Source organism: Aotus nancymaae, unplaced genomic scaffold, assembly GCF_030222135.1.
Source record: "Aotus nancymaae isolate 86718 unplaced genomic scaffold, 86718_ANA_hifiasm-v0.15.2.pri h1tg000044l, whole genome shotgun sequence".
Classification (NCBI taxonomy): Eukaryota; Metazoa; Chordata; class Mammalia; order Primates; family Aotidae; genus Aotus; species Aotus nancymaae.
The window spans coordinates 622,241-640,000 of NW_026988458.1; the positions used below are offsets into that span (position 1 = coordinate 622,241).

The 17,760-nt window shown below is 53.5% G+C and overlaps 1 protein-coding gene across 1 annotated transcript in view; it reads right to left on the reverse strand.

Annotated features, from left to right (window-relative positions):
- TMEM255B (transmembrane protein 255B) overlaps positions 1–17,760 on the reverse strand; it is a 56,605-nt gene that overhangs the window by 35,881 nt on the left and 2,964 nt on the right. The window contains exons 2-3 of the mRNA XM_064361886.1: positions 12,553–12,695; positions 9,750–9,812 (exon numbers count right to left, since the gene is read on the reverse strand). Of these exons, the coding sequence (XP_064217956.1) occupies positions 9,750–9,812; positions 12,553–12,695 (206 nt within the window). The remainder of the gene's footprint in view (positions 1–9,749; positions 9,813–12,552; positions 12,696–17,760) is intronic.

Genomic DNA, 17,760 nt, shown 5'->3' on the forward strand with positions numbered 1-17,760 from the left:
CGTCCAGAAGCCCCTCTCAGGTTTTTTCTCCAGAAAAAACCTGTCTTTGACTGTTGAGCTGCTTTTCTTTCTTTTCTTCGACTCTTGCAGCCAGTGGCCAGGAGAGAGCATTTGTGGTGTCTCTCTGTGGGTCAGCAGAGGCCCTGCCCCAGCTAGAAAAAGATCAACAAAAAGCTAATGTCAGGTTCTTGAGGCAGCTGAGTGAAATCGGGACTCACCCCAGGAGAAGATGCCTCGGCATCACAGGTGAACATCATCACATCATCACAGCAGGTGGAATCGGGACTCACCCGGAGAGACGGCGCCTCGGCACCACAGGTGATCATCGTCACATCATTACAGCCGGTAAAATCAGGACTCAGTTCCCAAGAGAAGATGCCTCAGCACCACAAGGATCATGGTCACATCATCACAGCAGGTGAAATCGGGGCTCACCGGGGAGCAGATGCCTCAGCACCACAGAGGATCACAGAGGATCATGGTCACATCACAGCAGGTGAAATCGGGGCTCACCGGGGAGAAGATACCTCAGCACCACAGAAGATCATGGTCACGTCATCACAGCAGGTGAAATCGGGGCTCACCGGGGAGCAGATGCCTCAGCACCACAGAGGATCACAGAGGATCATGGTCACATCGTCACAGCAGGTGAAATCGGGGCTCACTGGGGAGAAGATACCTCAGCACCACAGAAGATCATGGTCACATCGTCACAGCAGGTGAAATCGGGGCTCACCGGGGAGAAGATACCTCAGCACCACAGAAGATCATGGTCACTTCATCACAGCAGGTGAAATCGGGGCTCACCGGGGAGAAGATACCTCAGCACCACAGAAGATCATGGTCACATCGTCACAGCAGGTGAAATCGGGGCTCACCGGGGAGCAGATGCCTCAGCACCACAGAGGATCACAGAGGATCATGGTCACATGGTTACGGCAGGTGATGCTGTTGCTTGTCGCAGACCCAGCTATACACAGGCAGGTTCAGACTCTCATCTTGGTGGGAAATTACACACTGAAGCTAAATATCCCCTTTCCATCCCTTGCATCTCCACCCCTGCCCAAAATCACTAGATTCCTGTTCAGCCAGCTTTTCATACTGCCCAGTTCTGCCAGACGGGAACATGCCCGTCCCGCCCTGATCCCGCCGGAGCGCAGCTGTTCCGAGGCTTCCTCCACAGGAACGCATCCCATCCACAACTCCTGACAAGCTCAGGGCTAGCCTTGTGCTGTCCACACCCTCGGGCCCTCCACCCTGGCACAGGCAGCTGTGGGCCCCTCTCTGTGGCCCTGGCCAGCCCTGATCATTCCGCAGTCGTCCAGGAAACCCCCAGAGACTGTGCAGCCCTGCCCAGCACCACCCGGGTTGGTTACTGTTAGCAATGGCTTCAGGCGGTGAATGACAGAGTCTGCCAAGGAGGAGGCGCTGGGGGGAGGCAGAGCCACTGAGCCCACCCGGGAAGGCTCTGTCTGAGGCCAGGCTGTGCACGGCAAGGGCAGTGGCAGGAAGCACCGCCCTCATTTCCCCTATGACCTGGGGAGACGGCTCCTCCCGTCCTTCGAGGGAACCCGGGGGATTCCCCTCCCAAGACCACCCTCCCATTCGGTAGAGCCCCGTGGACTGGCGGGAGCTGTTCTAGGTGCTGAAGACACACGCACCCCGCACACCACGGTCCCCACGTTCCAGGCTGAGTGCAGAGTCAGCACAGCGCCCGGCAAGCTGCCCCCAGAGACAGAGCCAGAGCGGGGGCCACCGCACCTCCCCTCGGCCCCACAGCAGCCCGGGGTGCGCAGTCGGAGGGTGGAGCCGGCAGCCTCAGCCACTGCCCAGCCCTGCACTGGGAGCCCGGCAGGTGCACAACCTGGCTTGACAGGCATGTTGGCCTCGCCCAGGTTACACAGCTGGGCTGGCGAGAGGCTGGGTCGTCTGGGTTCAAATCCAGGTGTGCTGGGTGTAAAGAGAGGAGGGGCAGAGAGATAGAGAGGGAGACAGAGACAGAGACAGAGGGAGACACACAGAGAGATAGGGAGACGGAGACAGAGACAGAGAGAGAGAGAGGGTCAGAGGGAGACAGAGATGCCCCAAGTGCGCCTGCATCTTCTAACAGCTGCTGAAGCTCCGGGACCCGTAACTCCCTGTGAAGTGGACACAGAAACTGATCTGACTGTGGCTTTCCATGAGGAATTCCAGGGCCTGTCCAAAAATATCTGGGTCTACGCAGATATTTGGACCCAGCCAGAAAACAAGCTGGATTTTGCAAACAAGCAGATGTGGATACAGCTTACATGGTGGCAAAAATAGAAATGCCAGGTGTTGGTTTCAGACAGAACACTTGGCAAGCAGACAGTGCAAGTGCCTGTGGCTCTAGGCAAATCCTCTACCCATGTAATCGATGCATCCGTAGGCACTGGCTCCTGGGACCCACGGGTGAGCGTCAGTGTGGGCGTGGGCGTGGTCTGCTGCAGGAAGGGAGGAGCTTTTCCTGCTCACCAGGCATCAGCACCACTGGCTCACATCAGGACGGGAGACGACGAGGGGAAGACTGAGGTGGGAATAGGTCGTCTGTGCCCGCTGTGCCGGGAAGCTCCACGTCGGCCCCCCTCCGAGTGTCACACTCAGCCCTGCATGTCCTGGAGGCTGCACCCCAGCCCCAGGAGTGCCCAGAGAGGCAAGGCCGCTCAGACAGCAGAGAACACGGGCGTCTGACACGAGGCCTGCTAGGGCCCAGCCCTGCTGTGGCCTTGGGAGGAGCCGGCAGCTCTGAGGCAGGACCGCGTGTGCAGCTTACAACTCGGTCAGCAGCGGGGGGTGGGGATCCCGCTCCAGCCTGTCTGGGCTCAACATGGCTGTCGGGAGGACCACGGGAAGCAGAAGCCACCGAAGAAGAGGCACGTTTAAGAAATCAGTGCCACCAAGTCGGCCCTGAGTGGTAGGTGCACAATCCCGCAGGCCTCCAATCTCAGGGGCCAAAAAACTGGGACAAGGTTGATTTTCCTGTAACTACACCTAGTTCCTGTGACAGACATCCCGGCAGCCAGAAGAGAAGGCCGGGCTGGTGGCTCCCAAGTCTCTGTACGCCCCTGCCCTTGTGCCAGTGCCCACCTTTCTCCCAAAATTAACCCAAGTCTGGAGGGTTCAGGTGGCAGTGTCTTTGAGCAGAGACTGGGGGCAGGACAGGGTCCCCTTTGACCTTCACCCTGTCCCCTGCAGCTGTGGCCTGAGGCATTTGCGTGGAGGAGGTGTGAACTGGTGTTTTGGGCAGGTCCTACCACGTTTCGGGAGGGGCGGCCAAGAGGACTCAGCCTTGGCCCACAGGCCGCACGTGGCTGCACACAGAGACCTCCTGATGCCACAGGCACACACACCTGTGAAAGTCTGACTGGAGCCACCTGTGGGACCGCAGGGGTCCCTGGGCGGGGACGTGGGACCACTGGCCTCAGAGAAACACACACACCCCAGCATGTGCCTGACAGGCACAGAGAGCTGGGGCCCCACCAGGGCCCTACGAGCTCAGGGGAAAGAGGCCTCGGTGATGAGGCTGTGGGTCCAGGGCCAACCCCAAACTGGGTGCCAGCAAGTGTGGGCACCTGTGCCCGTGCCCCACCTGTGCCCGTGTGCCACTCGTGCCCATGCTCTGCCTGTGCTCCACTCCCTAGTTATTCCCCAGCCGTGGGTGAGGTGGTGGGATCCAGGGTTGGATGGCATGTGGATGGGGCCCACCCGATGCCCACCCTCCAGCACACCCAGCCCTTGTGGGACCTACCCAGGGCAGTGGGACCTTGGCATGGGCTCTTGCCCTGGGCAACTCACAGTGTCCTCACCAGTGACCTGCAGAACCACCCAGCACTGCCATCCAGGGATATCGGAAATCCACACCCTCCACCAGCCCCACCCAAAGTGGCGAAGACCCTCACAGCTTCCACAGGAGAAGGCACAAGGCCGGATGCCCCAGGAAGGCTGATGGGGCTCCCAGGACAGCGAGGCCCTGAGCAGAAGCTAACAGGGGTGGGCACAAGGAAGGCGGCCGAGACCCTACCTGCCCACACTTAGAGCAATGGAGAAAACAGGCTCAGTCCAGACCAAAGACCTGTGTGTGGTGTGTGTGGTGTGTGTTGTATGTACTGTATGTGGTGTGCATTGTGTGATGTGTGTCATGTGTGGTGTGTGTAGTGTGTGTAGTGTGTGTTGTATGTACTGTATGTGGTGTGTATTGTGTGGTGTGTCATGTGTGGTGTGTGTGTTGTGTATTGTATGGAGTGTGTGTTGTGTATTGTGTGGTGTCTGTGTTATGTGTAGTACGTGTTGTGTGTTATGTGGTGTGTGTCGTGGGTGTGGTGTGTAGTATATGTGGTGTGTTTTATGTGGTGTGTGCCATGTGTGTTGTGTGTAGTATATCTGGTGTGTATTGTGTGGTGTGTGTCGTGTGTGGTGTGTGTAGTGTGTGTGGCGTGTGTTGTGTGTTGTGTATAGTATATGTGGTGTGTATTGTGTGGTGTGTAGCATGTATTGTGTTTAGTGTGTGTTGTGTATTGTGTGGTGTGTGTGGTGTCTGTAGTGTGTGTTTGTTGCATGTCGTGTGTGTGGTATATCTGGTGTGTGTGTGTTGTGTGTGTTGTGTGTCGTATGTGTGGTGTGTCATGTGTGTGGTTTGTGTGTGGTGTGTGTCATGTGCCATGTGTGTTGTGTGTAGTGTAGGTGGTGTGTATTGTGTGGTGTGTGTCATGTGTGGTGTGTGTCGTGTGTGGTGCATGTAGTGTATGTGGTGGTATTGTATGGCATGTGCATCGTGTGTGTTGTGTATAGTGTGTGTGTTGTGTGGAGTGTGTATTGTGTGGTGTGTGTGATGTATGTTGTGTGGTGTGTCATGTGTGTTGTGTGGTGTATGTGGTGTATGTTGTTTGGTGTGTGTAGTGTGTGGTGTATGTGGTGTGTGTAGTGTGTGGTGTGTGGCATGCATGTGTTTTGTATTGTGTGGAGTGTGTCATGTGTGTGTTTGTGCGTGTGCACGTACATGGGGCACAGGAGAATTGCCAGTTAACACCGTTTTATGCCCTTCCCTTTCCCATCCCTGTGGGACTGTGCCAGGTTACAGAGCTCTTCCTGCAATCGATGACTCATATGTCTGTTTGGGTAAGGAGCAAACAGTAACTCATTCACCAGTGGAAAAATATCTAAAGCTGATGTGATTTGGGGCATTCTTCAGATGTCACTGGAGGCTAACATGATAATGGCAGGGACGATGGTGAAGCCATTGCTAAAGATCAGATTCCAGCCCTTAAGTGAACAGAGTGAAATCTTTACAAATGAAATGACGTCACGTCTGGAATTTGCTTCTAAACAACATGAGAAGAAGGTGGGAGTGAACAGGACACGTGATGGAGTTGGGTGGGGGCACGGAGGGTTCATTTTGTGATTCTATGCACCCTTGTATGAGCTTAAAGTTTCTGTGGTAAAAATTGAAAATAAAAAGAAATTGAGAAAAAAGTGTTCATGTGTATCTGTATGCATTTGAAATACAGTCATTCTGTAGCCGACTTCACAGGCTGCCATTGATGCCTTTTGAAATAACTTGAATGTTCTGACGTCGATGCACTTAAAACGGGTGTATAACAATGACCGCTACTGTCTGGAAACCTGCCATGGACCAGACATTCTCGTGTGCCTTGGCTCGAATGTTCCCAACCACCATGCAAATGAAGCCACTGAGGCTGAAAATGCTTCGGTAAGTTTCCTAGGATCGCACAGCACTCATGGGCACCCGGGTTTCAGCCATCACAAATACTGAATTAATGTGAGGTTGTGAAAGATGTGTTCACCATACAACATCAGCCCAGAAGAACGCCTCCCCTGAAAAGGCAGGCGTGAGCTTGCACAGGCATCACAGACAACCCCTCAGAGCTCTGGTCTGGGGCATCTGGGTGCCCTCCTCACGTGGCTGCGGGAAAGCCCACGGAAAGGTGAACACCACTTGGCTCTGGCAGTTGCTGTCACTTTGGGTCCCTATCCTGTTATTCCAGTACCCATGTGCTTTTACCAAAGCCAGAGAAATGGTCCCCTGCATCCAGACTGGAAAGGAAGACCCAAGTGTTTCTGTTTGTAGAAGACATGCTCTAGTAGATACAAAATCTAAAGAATTCCTTTTTAAAAACTACTAGAACAAAGAGACGAGTTCTGCAGGGTCGCAGGGTATTAGATCAACATACAGAGTCAACTGGCTTTGTAAACACTTGCAATGGACAACCCAAAAGTTAAATTCAATTCCACTCGAAATAGCCTCAAAAAGAATAAAGTATTTAAGAATAAATTTAATTTGGTAAGTACTTAATTTAATAACTACTGAAAAATAAGTAAATTTGATACAAAACTTATACACTAAAAACTACAAAACATTGTTTTTAAAAAATATAGAAGGTCTAAATAACTGGGAAAGCATTCCATGTTCGTGGATTGGCATACTTAACATTAAGATGGTAACCCTCCCTACACTGAGCTACAGATCCAATACATCCCTACCAGAATCCCAGCTGGCTTCCTTGTAGAAATTGACCAGTTGATTCCAAAATTCATATGGAATTGCAAGGGATTCAGAATTGCCAAAATAATCCTGAAAAAGAAGAAGGAAGCTGGAGGACTCACAGCCCTTATTTCAAACTTACGGTGAAGTTACAGTCATCAAGACTGTGTGTACTGGCGCAAGCACAGACATGTAGATTAATAGAATATAATTAAAAGTCTACGAATAAATCCATACAGCTACGGCCAATTAATTTTCAACAAGGGTGTCAAGACCATTCAATGAGAGAAGAACAGTCTTTTCAGCCAACGATGCTTGGACAACTGGATGTCCACATGCAAATGCATGAACGTGGGCCCTACCTCGTGTCATGGGGAGAGTTAACTCAAGGTGGATCACAGAACCAAATGGAAGAGTTAAGACTATACAACTCTTCTAGAAAAATCTAGGGGTAAATCTTCATGTACTTAGATTTGCAAAGGATTCTTAGATATGACACCAAAAGCGTGAACAGCAAAAGAAAAAATAGATTAATTGGAGTTCATCAAAATTAAAAACTTCTGTGCCTCAAAGGACACCATCAGGAAGTGAAAAGGCAACTCACAGATGAGGAAATGTCTGCGAATCGCACATCTGAGAAGGCACTGGTATCTAGAATACATAAATGACTGACGACTCAACAGGAAAAGGCAACCCGATGTAAAAATGAGCAAAGGAAATGAACAGTCATTTCTCCAAGAACGTACGCAAACGGCCGACAGGCACACGAAGAGACGCTCAACCTCGCTAACCATCAGAGAAATGCAGTCAAAACCATGGTGAGATACCACTTACCACTCACTGGATGACTGGAAGCAAAACCAGGCAGTAGCAAGTGCTGGCGAGGGAGTGGAGGACCTGGAGCCCTCAGGCCCGTCCGTGGGAATGTAACATAGCGGCCACTTTGGAAAACAGCCCAGCAGTTCCTCAGGCGATTGAGCAGGATCACCGTGTGACCCAGCAATTCCATTCCTAGGTGCAGGCCCAAAAGTAATGAAAACACACGTTCACACAGACACCCATGCACAGACGTTCACGGCAACGTTGTTCACAGCAGCCGAAGGGTGGAAACGGCCGTAATGTCCATTGCCTGGTGAATGGATAAGTGTGGCCCGTCCACACAGTGGATTATTATTCAGCCACAGAAAGCAAGGAAATTCGGAAGAAGCTTCCAGACATGATGCACAGTGCCAGACACCAGACACAGAGAACGCATATTACACATTACTCCCGCCACACGCAGGCCCAGAGCAGGAAGCTACAGAGACAGGAAGTTGACTCCTGGTCACTCAGGCTGGGTAGCTGGGTGCTGACAGGAGGGGTGGGCTTCTCGCTCTGAGGTCATTCATGTTCTTAACACGGGCTGTGCTGATGGCTCACATATATGTGAATACACTAAAAACCATCGAATTGTGCCCTTGAAATGGGTGAGTTTTACGGAATGTAGGCTACATCTCATTAAAGCCTTTTTTTTTTTAAAGGAAGGAGAAATAGACCCACACTGCCCACCTATCCTGTGCATTGCCAAAGCCCAGCTTCACACCCAGCTTCTGCCTTCGGGAGGCCTTCCATCTGCAGGCCCACCCAGCCCCACAGACCCCAAAGAGATGCTGTGTAGAGACCATCACGGGGGCCAGCTGGCTCCCAAAGGTGGCCTCTATTTCCAACACCATCCCACAGCTGGTGTGCATGAGGCCTTTGCCCACCTTGGTCAGCCGTGATGCCCACCCTCAGGAGCCAACAACGGGAGGTGGATGGGAGAGGAAATGCCGGGCCTGTCTCTCCATGTCTTCGCAACTGCTGGCCAAGAATTGCATCTCACCCTGCAGTGCACACTGTATCCAATACGCAGAACAGAACATTTAGCTCCACCAGAACATTTAGCTCGCAGCCATCCCTACAACCCTCCAGGGACGTCCCACCCTCACACGATCGGGCTCCATCTGCCCAAGGTTCAGTTTGCTGGGTCCCGTGCGGGGTGATACGGTTTGGCTACGTCCTTACCCAAATCTCATCTCGAATTCTGCTGTGTTGTGGGAGAGACCTGGTGGGCGGCAATTGAATCATGGGGGCAGGTCTCCCATGCCGTTCTTATGATAGTGAGTCTCATGAGAGCCGATGGTTATTATGAGGGGGGTTCCCCTGCACAAGCTCTGTCTCTCACCTGCTGCCCTCCATGTAAGATGTGACCCGCCCCTCCTTGCCTTCTGCCATAATTGCGAGGCTTCCCCAGCCACGTGGCACTGGAAGTCCAATTAAACCTCTTTTGTAAATCACCCAGTCTTGGGTATGTCTTTATCAGCAGCATGGAAACAGACTAATACGAGGGGTTCTGAGGGCACACACTGTGGCCCAGCCATCTCACCCCCCTCTTGGCCTGGAGACCAGGAACAGGCAGGGGTGGGGCCCAACACAGGTCATTTGCACACTGGACGATACGATGAGCTGACAGCCAGTGCGCGGAGAGCGGAGAACTCCAGCCTGGTCTGAGGCAGCAATCGGATGAGACAGAAACGGCCCATCCACCTCCCCTCTGAACCCCGATCTCAAAATTCAATCCTGGCTGTCACCATGAACTCACGAAATGAACTGGTTTTTGTTTTTAAAGTTATAGTCCCCAGAACAGTGCATCAACAAAGCAGACTTCCGGCTGGACCTGACCGCTGTTGCCATGCAGATAGCCGCTGGTGTATGGACAGGCAGTGTCTCGATTTCAGCATTTCTGCCGTGTGAACCAGGGGCTCCTTCCTGGTTTTATGTCTTTACCTCTCCTCTTAGTCTGGGCAAGATAAACATTAACCAAACTCAGATGAGAGAGAAGCCTCTCGGTCTGCTGGTTCAAAAGGAAGAGGGGCTCACACACGCATTTTTGCCTGAAATTCACACACTAGGACTTCGTTTAATCTGCCACCCCCGTCCCAACCGCACGCACTCACTGGGCCTTCACACCATGTGAAGTTGAGGCAGCAGCGACCCAGGGCAGTGCTCGCTTAGACTAAGGTGTGAATCCACCCACTGAGCCCTGCACCCAGGACTGTGCGGGCCGCAGCCCGGGGAACCTCAGAGCTGGTCCTGTAGATGCCAATGCTTTGGGGAGCGGGGGGTAGGGGGCGCTGACAGCTGTACCATCCCCAGAGGAGGGGCTCATGCTCCCCACCACCCCACATTTGGAAGGAGCGCTGAGCTTTCTTACCATTTGCCTTCTATTCTCCACCAAGTTGACGCCAATAATTCCTAGGAAGGATCCGAAGCCGAGCTGAAACCAAGGAAGAACGAGAGAGAAACACGCATTAGCGCACCTGGCAGCGTAACAGCAGAACACCGACGTTTAACAGCAAACAATCCCACCCTCAAAAGCATTGTATCCAGGGGCAAAGGCCAGAGCCTTGACCACCGAGCAGAGGTGTGTCTGCCGGCGTTGGGTGGGCGTCTCTGCAACGTCACCATCCTGTCGTCTCTGCTCAGAGGTATTTAATGATGAGTGTGTTTGGCTTGCGACTGTGGGGAAAGAGAGGATCCTGCTCCTCCCCCAGAGACAGCATCTTCTCGGGGACCCAGGGCCACCAAGCACCCCATCTGCCCCGTCTTCTCCAGGTCTGAGATGCCCCTCAGCGCGGCTCCTGGGTAAGGTACTAGGAAACTGCAGCCGTGGGCTCCAGGGCCACCTGTGACACCCGCTGAGACTGCCTGACCGCGCCTGCTGCTTCCGGAGGGCGAGCAGGGCAGGCTGTCAGCAGGGAGGCACCAGCCGTGGGGAAAGGGCGCCTGGGCCAGGCACGGAGGGGGCCTTGGGCTGCAGCACAGGTCACCAGGGTTCTGGCGGAACCCCCTTGCTCCACAGGAAGCCCCAGCCCTGGGCAGAAAATGATGCCGGGATGTCGGGAAATACAGAGGCCAGCGGCCGGGCAGCCACACCCTCCACCCCAGGCCCATCCTGGCAAGTGACGCCCACCTAGTGGAGGAATTTTTCAAATCAGTGCGAAGAACTTGCGTTTCAGCAACGCCCACGAAAAACGCGGCTTGGAGCAGCCCACGAAAGCGCCTCCCGCAGACAACATAGAGACACCAAGGATTGGCCTGCGGAGGCCTAAGACGGCTGCCGCTCACACGCTGCCACGCCGGCCGGTCACATTTCCCAGTGGGCGCCCGGAGGAAGGGGTGGCCCGCACAGCACAGACTTGGAGTTCCTCGGCCGTGCTGTGGGGTTTAACACAATGGACACCGGACTTCTTTATGTAAATAGCCTCGCCTTTATCTGTAATTGTGTCTATGCGTCGGTGGTGATAGACATGCACACGTGGTTTTCACCAATGGTTCGAGAATTCTCCAGGGATAACAGGAATATTTCTTCATGGGCTGAGCTTCAAAATACCACAGCTCAACTCCACAGTTCAAAAATATCAAAATTTCACTTCAACATACATGTATTAAAATATATCTGTTTCACTACGTTTTATTTTTTGGGGACTTGAAAAAAAAAACCTTCTTGACAATGTTGAGATGTTTTCATGTTCTAGGCCGCCTCTTCTGAGATCAGCTTATTCCTTAAAGTCTCTGCATTGGCACAAAATCTCCAGAGAGGCGACTCTTAGCCACGTTTCCCTAAAGCTGATTTTAGTTGTCATTTCCCTAGCTGGCTTTCAGAACTGTCTGGGCTAAAGGTAATTTCAATCTGGTCAGTGTAGTGTTAATTCATCACGCAGAAAGTAGATTCTTTACAGAGCACAGCTCGAGAGTTAGCCGTGTTTTTATTATGTTATTTTGAGGAAACCCTCAAATAAGTGAAGCTTGATGCGATATTTTGCAAATCGCTTGGGGTCCCCTCCTCACAGCCGCCTGCCCTCTGGGTTCCCAGGCCCCCCTTTCTGCTCAGGAAGCAGAAAGCCCCTTGCATATGAGACCAGGGTCCTCACACCACTGGCCTCTTGCAATTTTACCGATAAAGCTTTTTCTGCACAGACGCTGTTCGTGTATGTTTATTCATGAATTACACACAGGTAGTGTAGATGTACAAGGCACGGCCTAAAGATATAAACAAAGGAAGATATAAGGGTGAAATAAACAACGTTGGTAAAGTATTTCTGAATGCTGAGTGCCGAAAACCTCTCGCCTTTGCCGACTGTCATCGGTAATATCATCCATCTTGGTGGGACTTTACGTGAGAGTCCCGAGATTGAAGAAGCCACATTGTAAAATTGTGCTTTAACAGTTTATGACAGAGCAGCCGGGCTCCGGGGCACGGGAAGGGCGTCGCAGCTGATCCAAGCCACTTCCACAGAGGTTCACTGTCCCAGAATGCAGGCACTTCGGGCAATTTATTGCTAATGACAGTGGATGTAATTTCATAGTTCATAAAATCTCGGTAATTTGGATCTGGGTGACCACTTCTCACCAGGCCCCACGAGGCTACCACCAATTTACCTCGCCGCCTTACTGTCCAAACCCTGGTCTGAGGGGTGGTGACGCCAGCACCGTCACCTTCTGGTCGTTCCCACCTGAGCGTGTCACTGATACAATCTTTGATCCGTGGCTTCCTGGCAGGAATCGTCTCTTCCATGGGCTACGGTGGTGGGCCTGGACCCTCAGGGTAAAATCCTTCCGGGGTGCTGGGGGAGGCTCTGTTTGGCCTTTTCGGGTATCCTGGACTCCTGGCCCCTCCTCCACCTTGGACATTTCCCGTCGCCCAGCTCTGGCCCCTCCCACCCCCAGTCACCCTGTGACCGCATGGGGTCAACCCGGACAACAGAGGGCACCTGGCCCTGTTTTAAGGTCAGCTTGGACCTCAGCCTGAATCCTCTCTGCCTTGGACCTGCCTCCATCCCAGGTCCTGGGGATCGGGACATGCACATATGTGGGGGCCGTAACGCTGCTGACCACAAGCACCGATCGAAGCCCCCCCACCTTCAGCCCCAGCCCCGTGAGCTGGCGTGGACTCCACCCTGAGAGAACCGCACACCACCCGCCCCCAGCCCAGGCCACCGGCTCAGCACACTCACAATGATCCCTGGGTAGTAGCCCCCCACGGTCACGTTCTCCGTCCTGGTTGTGGCGGCCAGCCCGATGGTCACTATGAGGACGGACACCAGCAGCAGAGACCCCACGAACCAGAGCGACGTCTTCTTCCTCCTTGCAAGCCCTTCTGTAGAGAGGAAGGTGAAGATGGGTCAGTGAGGGCTCAGGCTCGGGAGGGTGTCACGGGCGCCCTCTTCTCCCAGCCCAGCAGGCTCTGGGCCGTGCTCCATGGCCCAGGGGTCCTGGGAGGCACTATCCTTTTCTGCCTCCAGACCCACCTCAGGGGTCCACCCCCAACCTCCATTAGATAACAGAATGAAACCTCTGGGCCATAAGCCACTGTACTGGGTGGCCCGGCATTTGCAACCAAACCTAATTCTAAGTGTCACGGAACCCAAGAAAGCCAACCAGAAAGGGCCACTTCCCATAGCCCGCCTCTTCCTCAGTGTGACTTTCTCCCTCGGTGTCCCGGTGTCCCCGGGAGGACAGGGAACATCTTTTGTTTACTGTTACATCATCATCGTTTGCTCACGGACACGCCCTCTCTACGTGCCTGTTACGGCCACACACAGTGGCGGGGGTGCTGCCGCCACGGGAGGGGCAGAGAGAGAGGAGCCCACGCAGCAGCATCCAGCTGTGCCGTCTGTCTCGCTTTGTTTTGTTTTTTGAAAACTAAATCATCTTGATCCCTGTGCGACTCCAAACAGAATAGGGAATTTTAAAAACCATGGCAAGGTCTTCTACTCCAAGATTTTGAAAATCAACATTTGTGTGTGTGCACACGTGTGCGAGTGCGTGTGTGCAGGGGAAGCAGACCCCACACCGGAGAGCCGCCAGCAGTGAGGACGGCCACGCAGACATCATCCACACTCTAGAAGGTCCACATCTGAAGATTTACACTTCCACAATCACATCAGCAGAGCTCAATGGCAAGGAAAGGTTATCGTGCCCAAAGAAGGGATTGTTAAGTCCTCAGAAATGAGTTTCACAAAACCATAAATCAATGTGCAGATGCAGAATCGCTCTGCTGATCTGAGAGAGCCATTTTATCTGGCTGACCCAGCAAGGGCACGGCCTTCCTTCCAGGCCCTCTCAGACTCAGCACAGCCACGGGCACAGCCACCCCGCCTGCCTCTTGACCCTCACAAAAATACACTTATCCCAAGAATTTCATCCTAAAACACTTTTTACCTTCCACCTTGGAGGGCACCAGGTCACTCCATGTGCTAACGTAATAAACCACTGGGTCCCACCAGCCAGGCTGCCCCCCTCAGACCAGCGGCACCATCCTTGGTTTAGGCTCCAGGCTGAGGGCCAGCGGTTTCAGCCTCTCCCTGGTTGCCCCGTCTCCTGCCTCCTCAGAGGCAGGCTTGTTCCGCACCCACAGGGCCTTTGCACCTGCTGTCTCCCAGCCACTCTCTGAAGGCCTTTTTAGAATGTTGTTGCACAGACACCCTGAGCACGGTAGCCCCCACTCACCCCCGCGCTCTCCACAGTCACCCCCTCACTTCTGCCCCTGCAGAGCCTCCCCGGGTGTGAGGAGGCTGAGGGGGTGCCGGACAGACAGAGAACACGTTGCAGACATTGGAAAAGGCCAAGTTCAATGGAGAAAACTTAGGCAGGGCTGGGGTCAGGGCGCTCGGGATGCGTCACCCACAGGCAGCGGGCAGAGGACAGAGCCCTCCCTGGGGGCCCTGACGATGGCACAGCGCACCCTTCAGCCCAGTGGAGTGAGGCCCTCCTTCTGAAAGCTACCCTACTGAGACACGGAAGGCCGCGGCCTGATGCGGGCCGGGGAGCAGCCCCCACATCCAGCCTAGGAACCCGCCCTGAGTGTGGGCTCCCCTGCAGCCAGGGCCATCCCTGTGCCCTCCTGGCACCCAAGGCGACTTCTGCAGGGGTCACGCCGAATAAGCTTGGAGGGGTGAGCAAGCGGCTGGACGTGGGGGCGGGCACAGCACGAGGAGCCCAGAGGCCAGGCTGGCTGCCCAGCACCTGGCGCCAGCACGTCATCTGGTGTCTGTTAGAATGACACTCCGACCGCCCCGCCCCATGTCCCGCGGCCACGCCCCTGCCGGTCCCATCCCAGGCCACGCCCACGCCTCTGTTCATCCCATGCCAGGCCACGCCCACGCCCATCCCGTCCCATCCCCGGCCACGCCCACGCCCCTGCCCGTCCCATCCCAGGCCACGCCCACGCCTCTGTTCATCCCATGCCAGGCCACGCCCACGCCCATCCCGTCCCATCCCCGGCCACGCCCACGCCTCTGCCCGTCCCATCCCAGGCCACGCCAACGCCTCTGTTCATCCCATGCCAGGCCACGCCCACGCCCATCCCGTCCCATCCCCGGCCACGCCCACGCCCCTGCCCGTCCCATCCCAGGCCACGCCCACGCCCCTGCCCGTCCCATCCCAGGCCACGCCCACGCCCCTGCCCGTCCCATCCCAGGCCACGCCCACGCCCCTGCCCGTCCCATTCCCAGGCCTGTGTGCCTGGAGCGAGTCCCTTCTTGTCCTTAGATGGGGAGGACGCTCCCCTCGGGTGAGCGAGGCCCGGGCACCTGCCAGTCGGGAACGCACGAGGCCTCCTCCAGCTCCGCCGCTGGGTTCCCGGCTTTTCAGCCTCAGACTTCCTTCGTGGTGTTTGTGAACTAAAAACCCACCCTCGTTGGGCTGGAAAAAGTTAGGAAGGTGGTAATGACGATTTTACAAGGAAAAGGGAGACTCTGGGTCTCTGCTGAAAAGCGTGATGTTTATGCTGCTCACAAGAGCAGTTATTTTTTACGGAACACTCATAAATACTGAAAAAATACACAAGGGAAAGTAAAATTCACAGTAACCCAAATTAACAAGTAGGTGTAAAATCTTACGGTCTTTTTTCAATGCACTATGTACTTTTTAAAGCATTTTTTCTCAAATTAGGACCCCAATATTATAGTCGTTTTTTCACTGAAATCTTGCAATTTGTTAAAAACCTGAAAGGTTCTATGTTCACGGTCGTTTCCCCGAGAGACAGGAACGATGGCGGCAGATCCGGCGTCTCTGTCGGGAAGTTGAGGCGGGAAATGACAAAGCCGCGCTGGGAGTGAGTGGGCCACAGGAAGGAAGGCACCCCGTGGGGAAGCTGTTCTGGGTGGTTCATATTAGAAAGGTAGGTAGACGTTCTAAAAATGGACACAAAATTTAAAAATATATGCAATTCCGCATTTTGGAAGTTAATGAAGCTGTTACTGTGGAATGACGCAAATCATCCCGTTAATGACAGTCCTACCATCCTGGGATTGGGCAGCGCGTGGATTTTCAGGGCAGTGTGACTTCCTGATCTCATTCGGTCATGACCGGAGGCTCCAGGTCGCCTCACCAGCCTCCGCGCAGCACCTGGCAGCGCGGCCAAATGCCAGGTGCCTTCGACTCACAGGATTCCCCCTTCGGCTGCCTTTCCTCTTTTCCCTCGGGTCTCATTCCAATCTTTTGACTGTTTCCATGTATTTTAAGAGCAATAGGATTTCTAAAACTAAATTTTATGGGACTAAGTATTTGAGAAAATTATCAGTCCTCAAAGGACTTTGTCGTGTGCTTTTTCGTAATTAAATGCACTGCACACATAGAACATTACGCTCAAAATAATTGACCAGATGACTCAGCGTCTGCTTCGAGCCACAGGTAGAACCTTCCGTGGGGCTCCTGTCCCAGCCTCCTGCGGGCAGCTGTCTGTCAGGACCCCCTTGACTCCATTCTGGTTCTTAAAGCCGGAAGCTCTGTTTGCTTCGTTGGCATGAAGAGTGGGGGCCCAGCAAGACCCACTGGGTCATCTGCCCTTGTCTAGTCAGTCGGTAACATGTTGATGTGCTAATTACTAAGCGAAGTGTTAGACACATCTCCTCTGAAATCACGCAAATCCTCCTACAAACCGTTTTCAACCTAACTTTGCTGTTTAGCCCTCTTTCCTGAGTCTGACTTCCACCCATATCTGCTGCATAATAAAAAGCAGAAGGTATGAGCCACCCTTTCATCAGCGTTTTTATCACAGATTCTTAGGTTAATACAGGTGTAGAAAGACAGCAGGACTTACATGGGACTCTGGAAGCCATGGTTCTGAATAATCCCATTCAACTACGCAATGGTAATATTCTGACTCCAGGTGTAACAGAGATAGCAAAAAGAAGAGTCCCAACCTCATATGCATTTCATAAATACATGACACAGCATAAAAATCAGACAAAAACTCAAGAAAAGAAGGTGGGTTTTTTTTTGTTTGTTTGTTTTGTTTTTAAGATATAGTCTCACTCTGTTGCCCAGGCTGGAGTGCAAAGGTGCAATCTCAGCTCACTGCAACATCTGCCTCCTGGGCTCAAGAATTCTCCTTGCCTCAGCCTCCCAAGTAGCTGGGATTATGGGTGCTTACCACCACAGCCGGCTAATTTTTTGTATTTTTAGTAGAGATGGGGTTGCGCCATGTTGGCCAGGCTGGTCTCAAACTCCTGACTTCAAATGATCCACCTGCCTCAGCTTCCACAGTGCTAGGATTACAGGCATGAGCTGTAAGATGCGATAGCAGTTATTTTGAGACTGTGATAACCGTCCAGTGAGGCACGGTACATGGGCTCTCATACGGGATTTTGTCAACGTAATGAATATGCTAATCATCAGGGCACAGCCGTCATTCTTCACCAGCATTTCTCCCACTGGGAGTTGCCAGAAGTTCTGAGACGTGAAGATGAGTGCGCCGACAGCTACCTCTCCGCTATCGTGCTTGTGGATTTTCTAATTCTAGTCTTCCCCAGGTGCAGCCCATCTAGAGTGTCTCAGAATATCTCCTTGTCACTCCCCAACTAGCCCCCAGTTCTCCCACCTGACCAGCTGCCCCCTTCCTGGCTCCCACCCCAAGCCTTAAGCTGGAGGAGCTGAACCACAGGAGCCCGTGTCCATGCCTGGTCCTACCTGGAAGACGTGCGAGGCTGGAGGCCAGGCTTTCCCTGCCCCTCGGACCCACTCCCTCTACTCTGAAGAGCCAGGAAGGGGAATGTCACAAAGCACAGGAGGTGACACTGCTGGGAAGGTTCCAAGAGACCGCCTTCCTGCCAGCAGGGCCTGGCACACCCAAAAAGAAGGGTGAGTTCCGTTTAACCATGTGAGGACACCAGTCATGATGTCAAAGTAATAATCCCAGGTAAAACTGTCATCACTCAGCC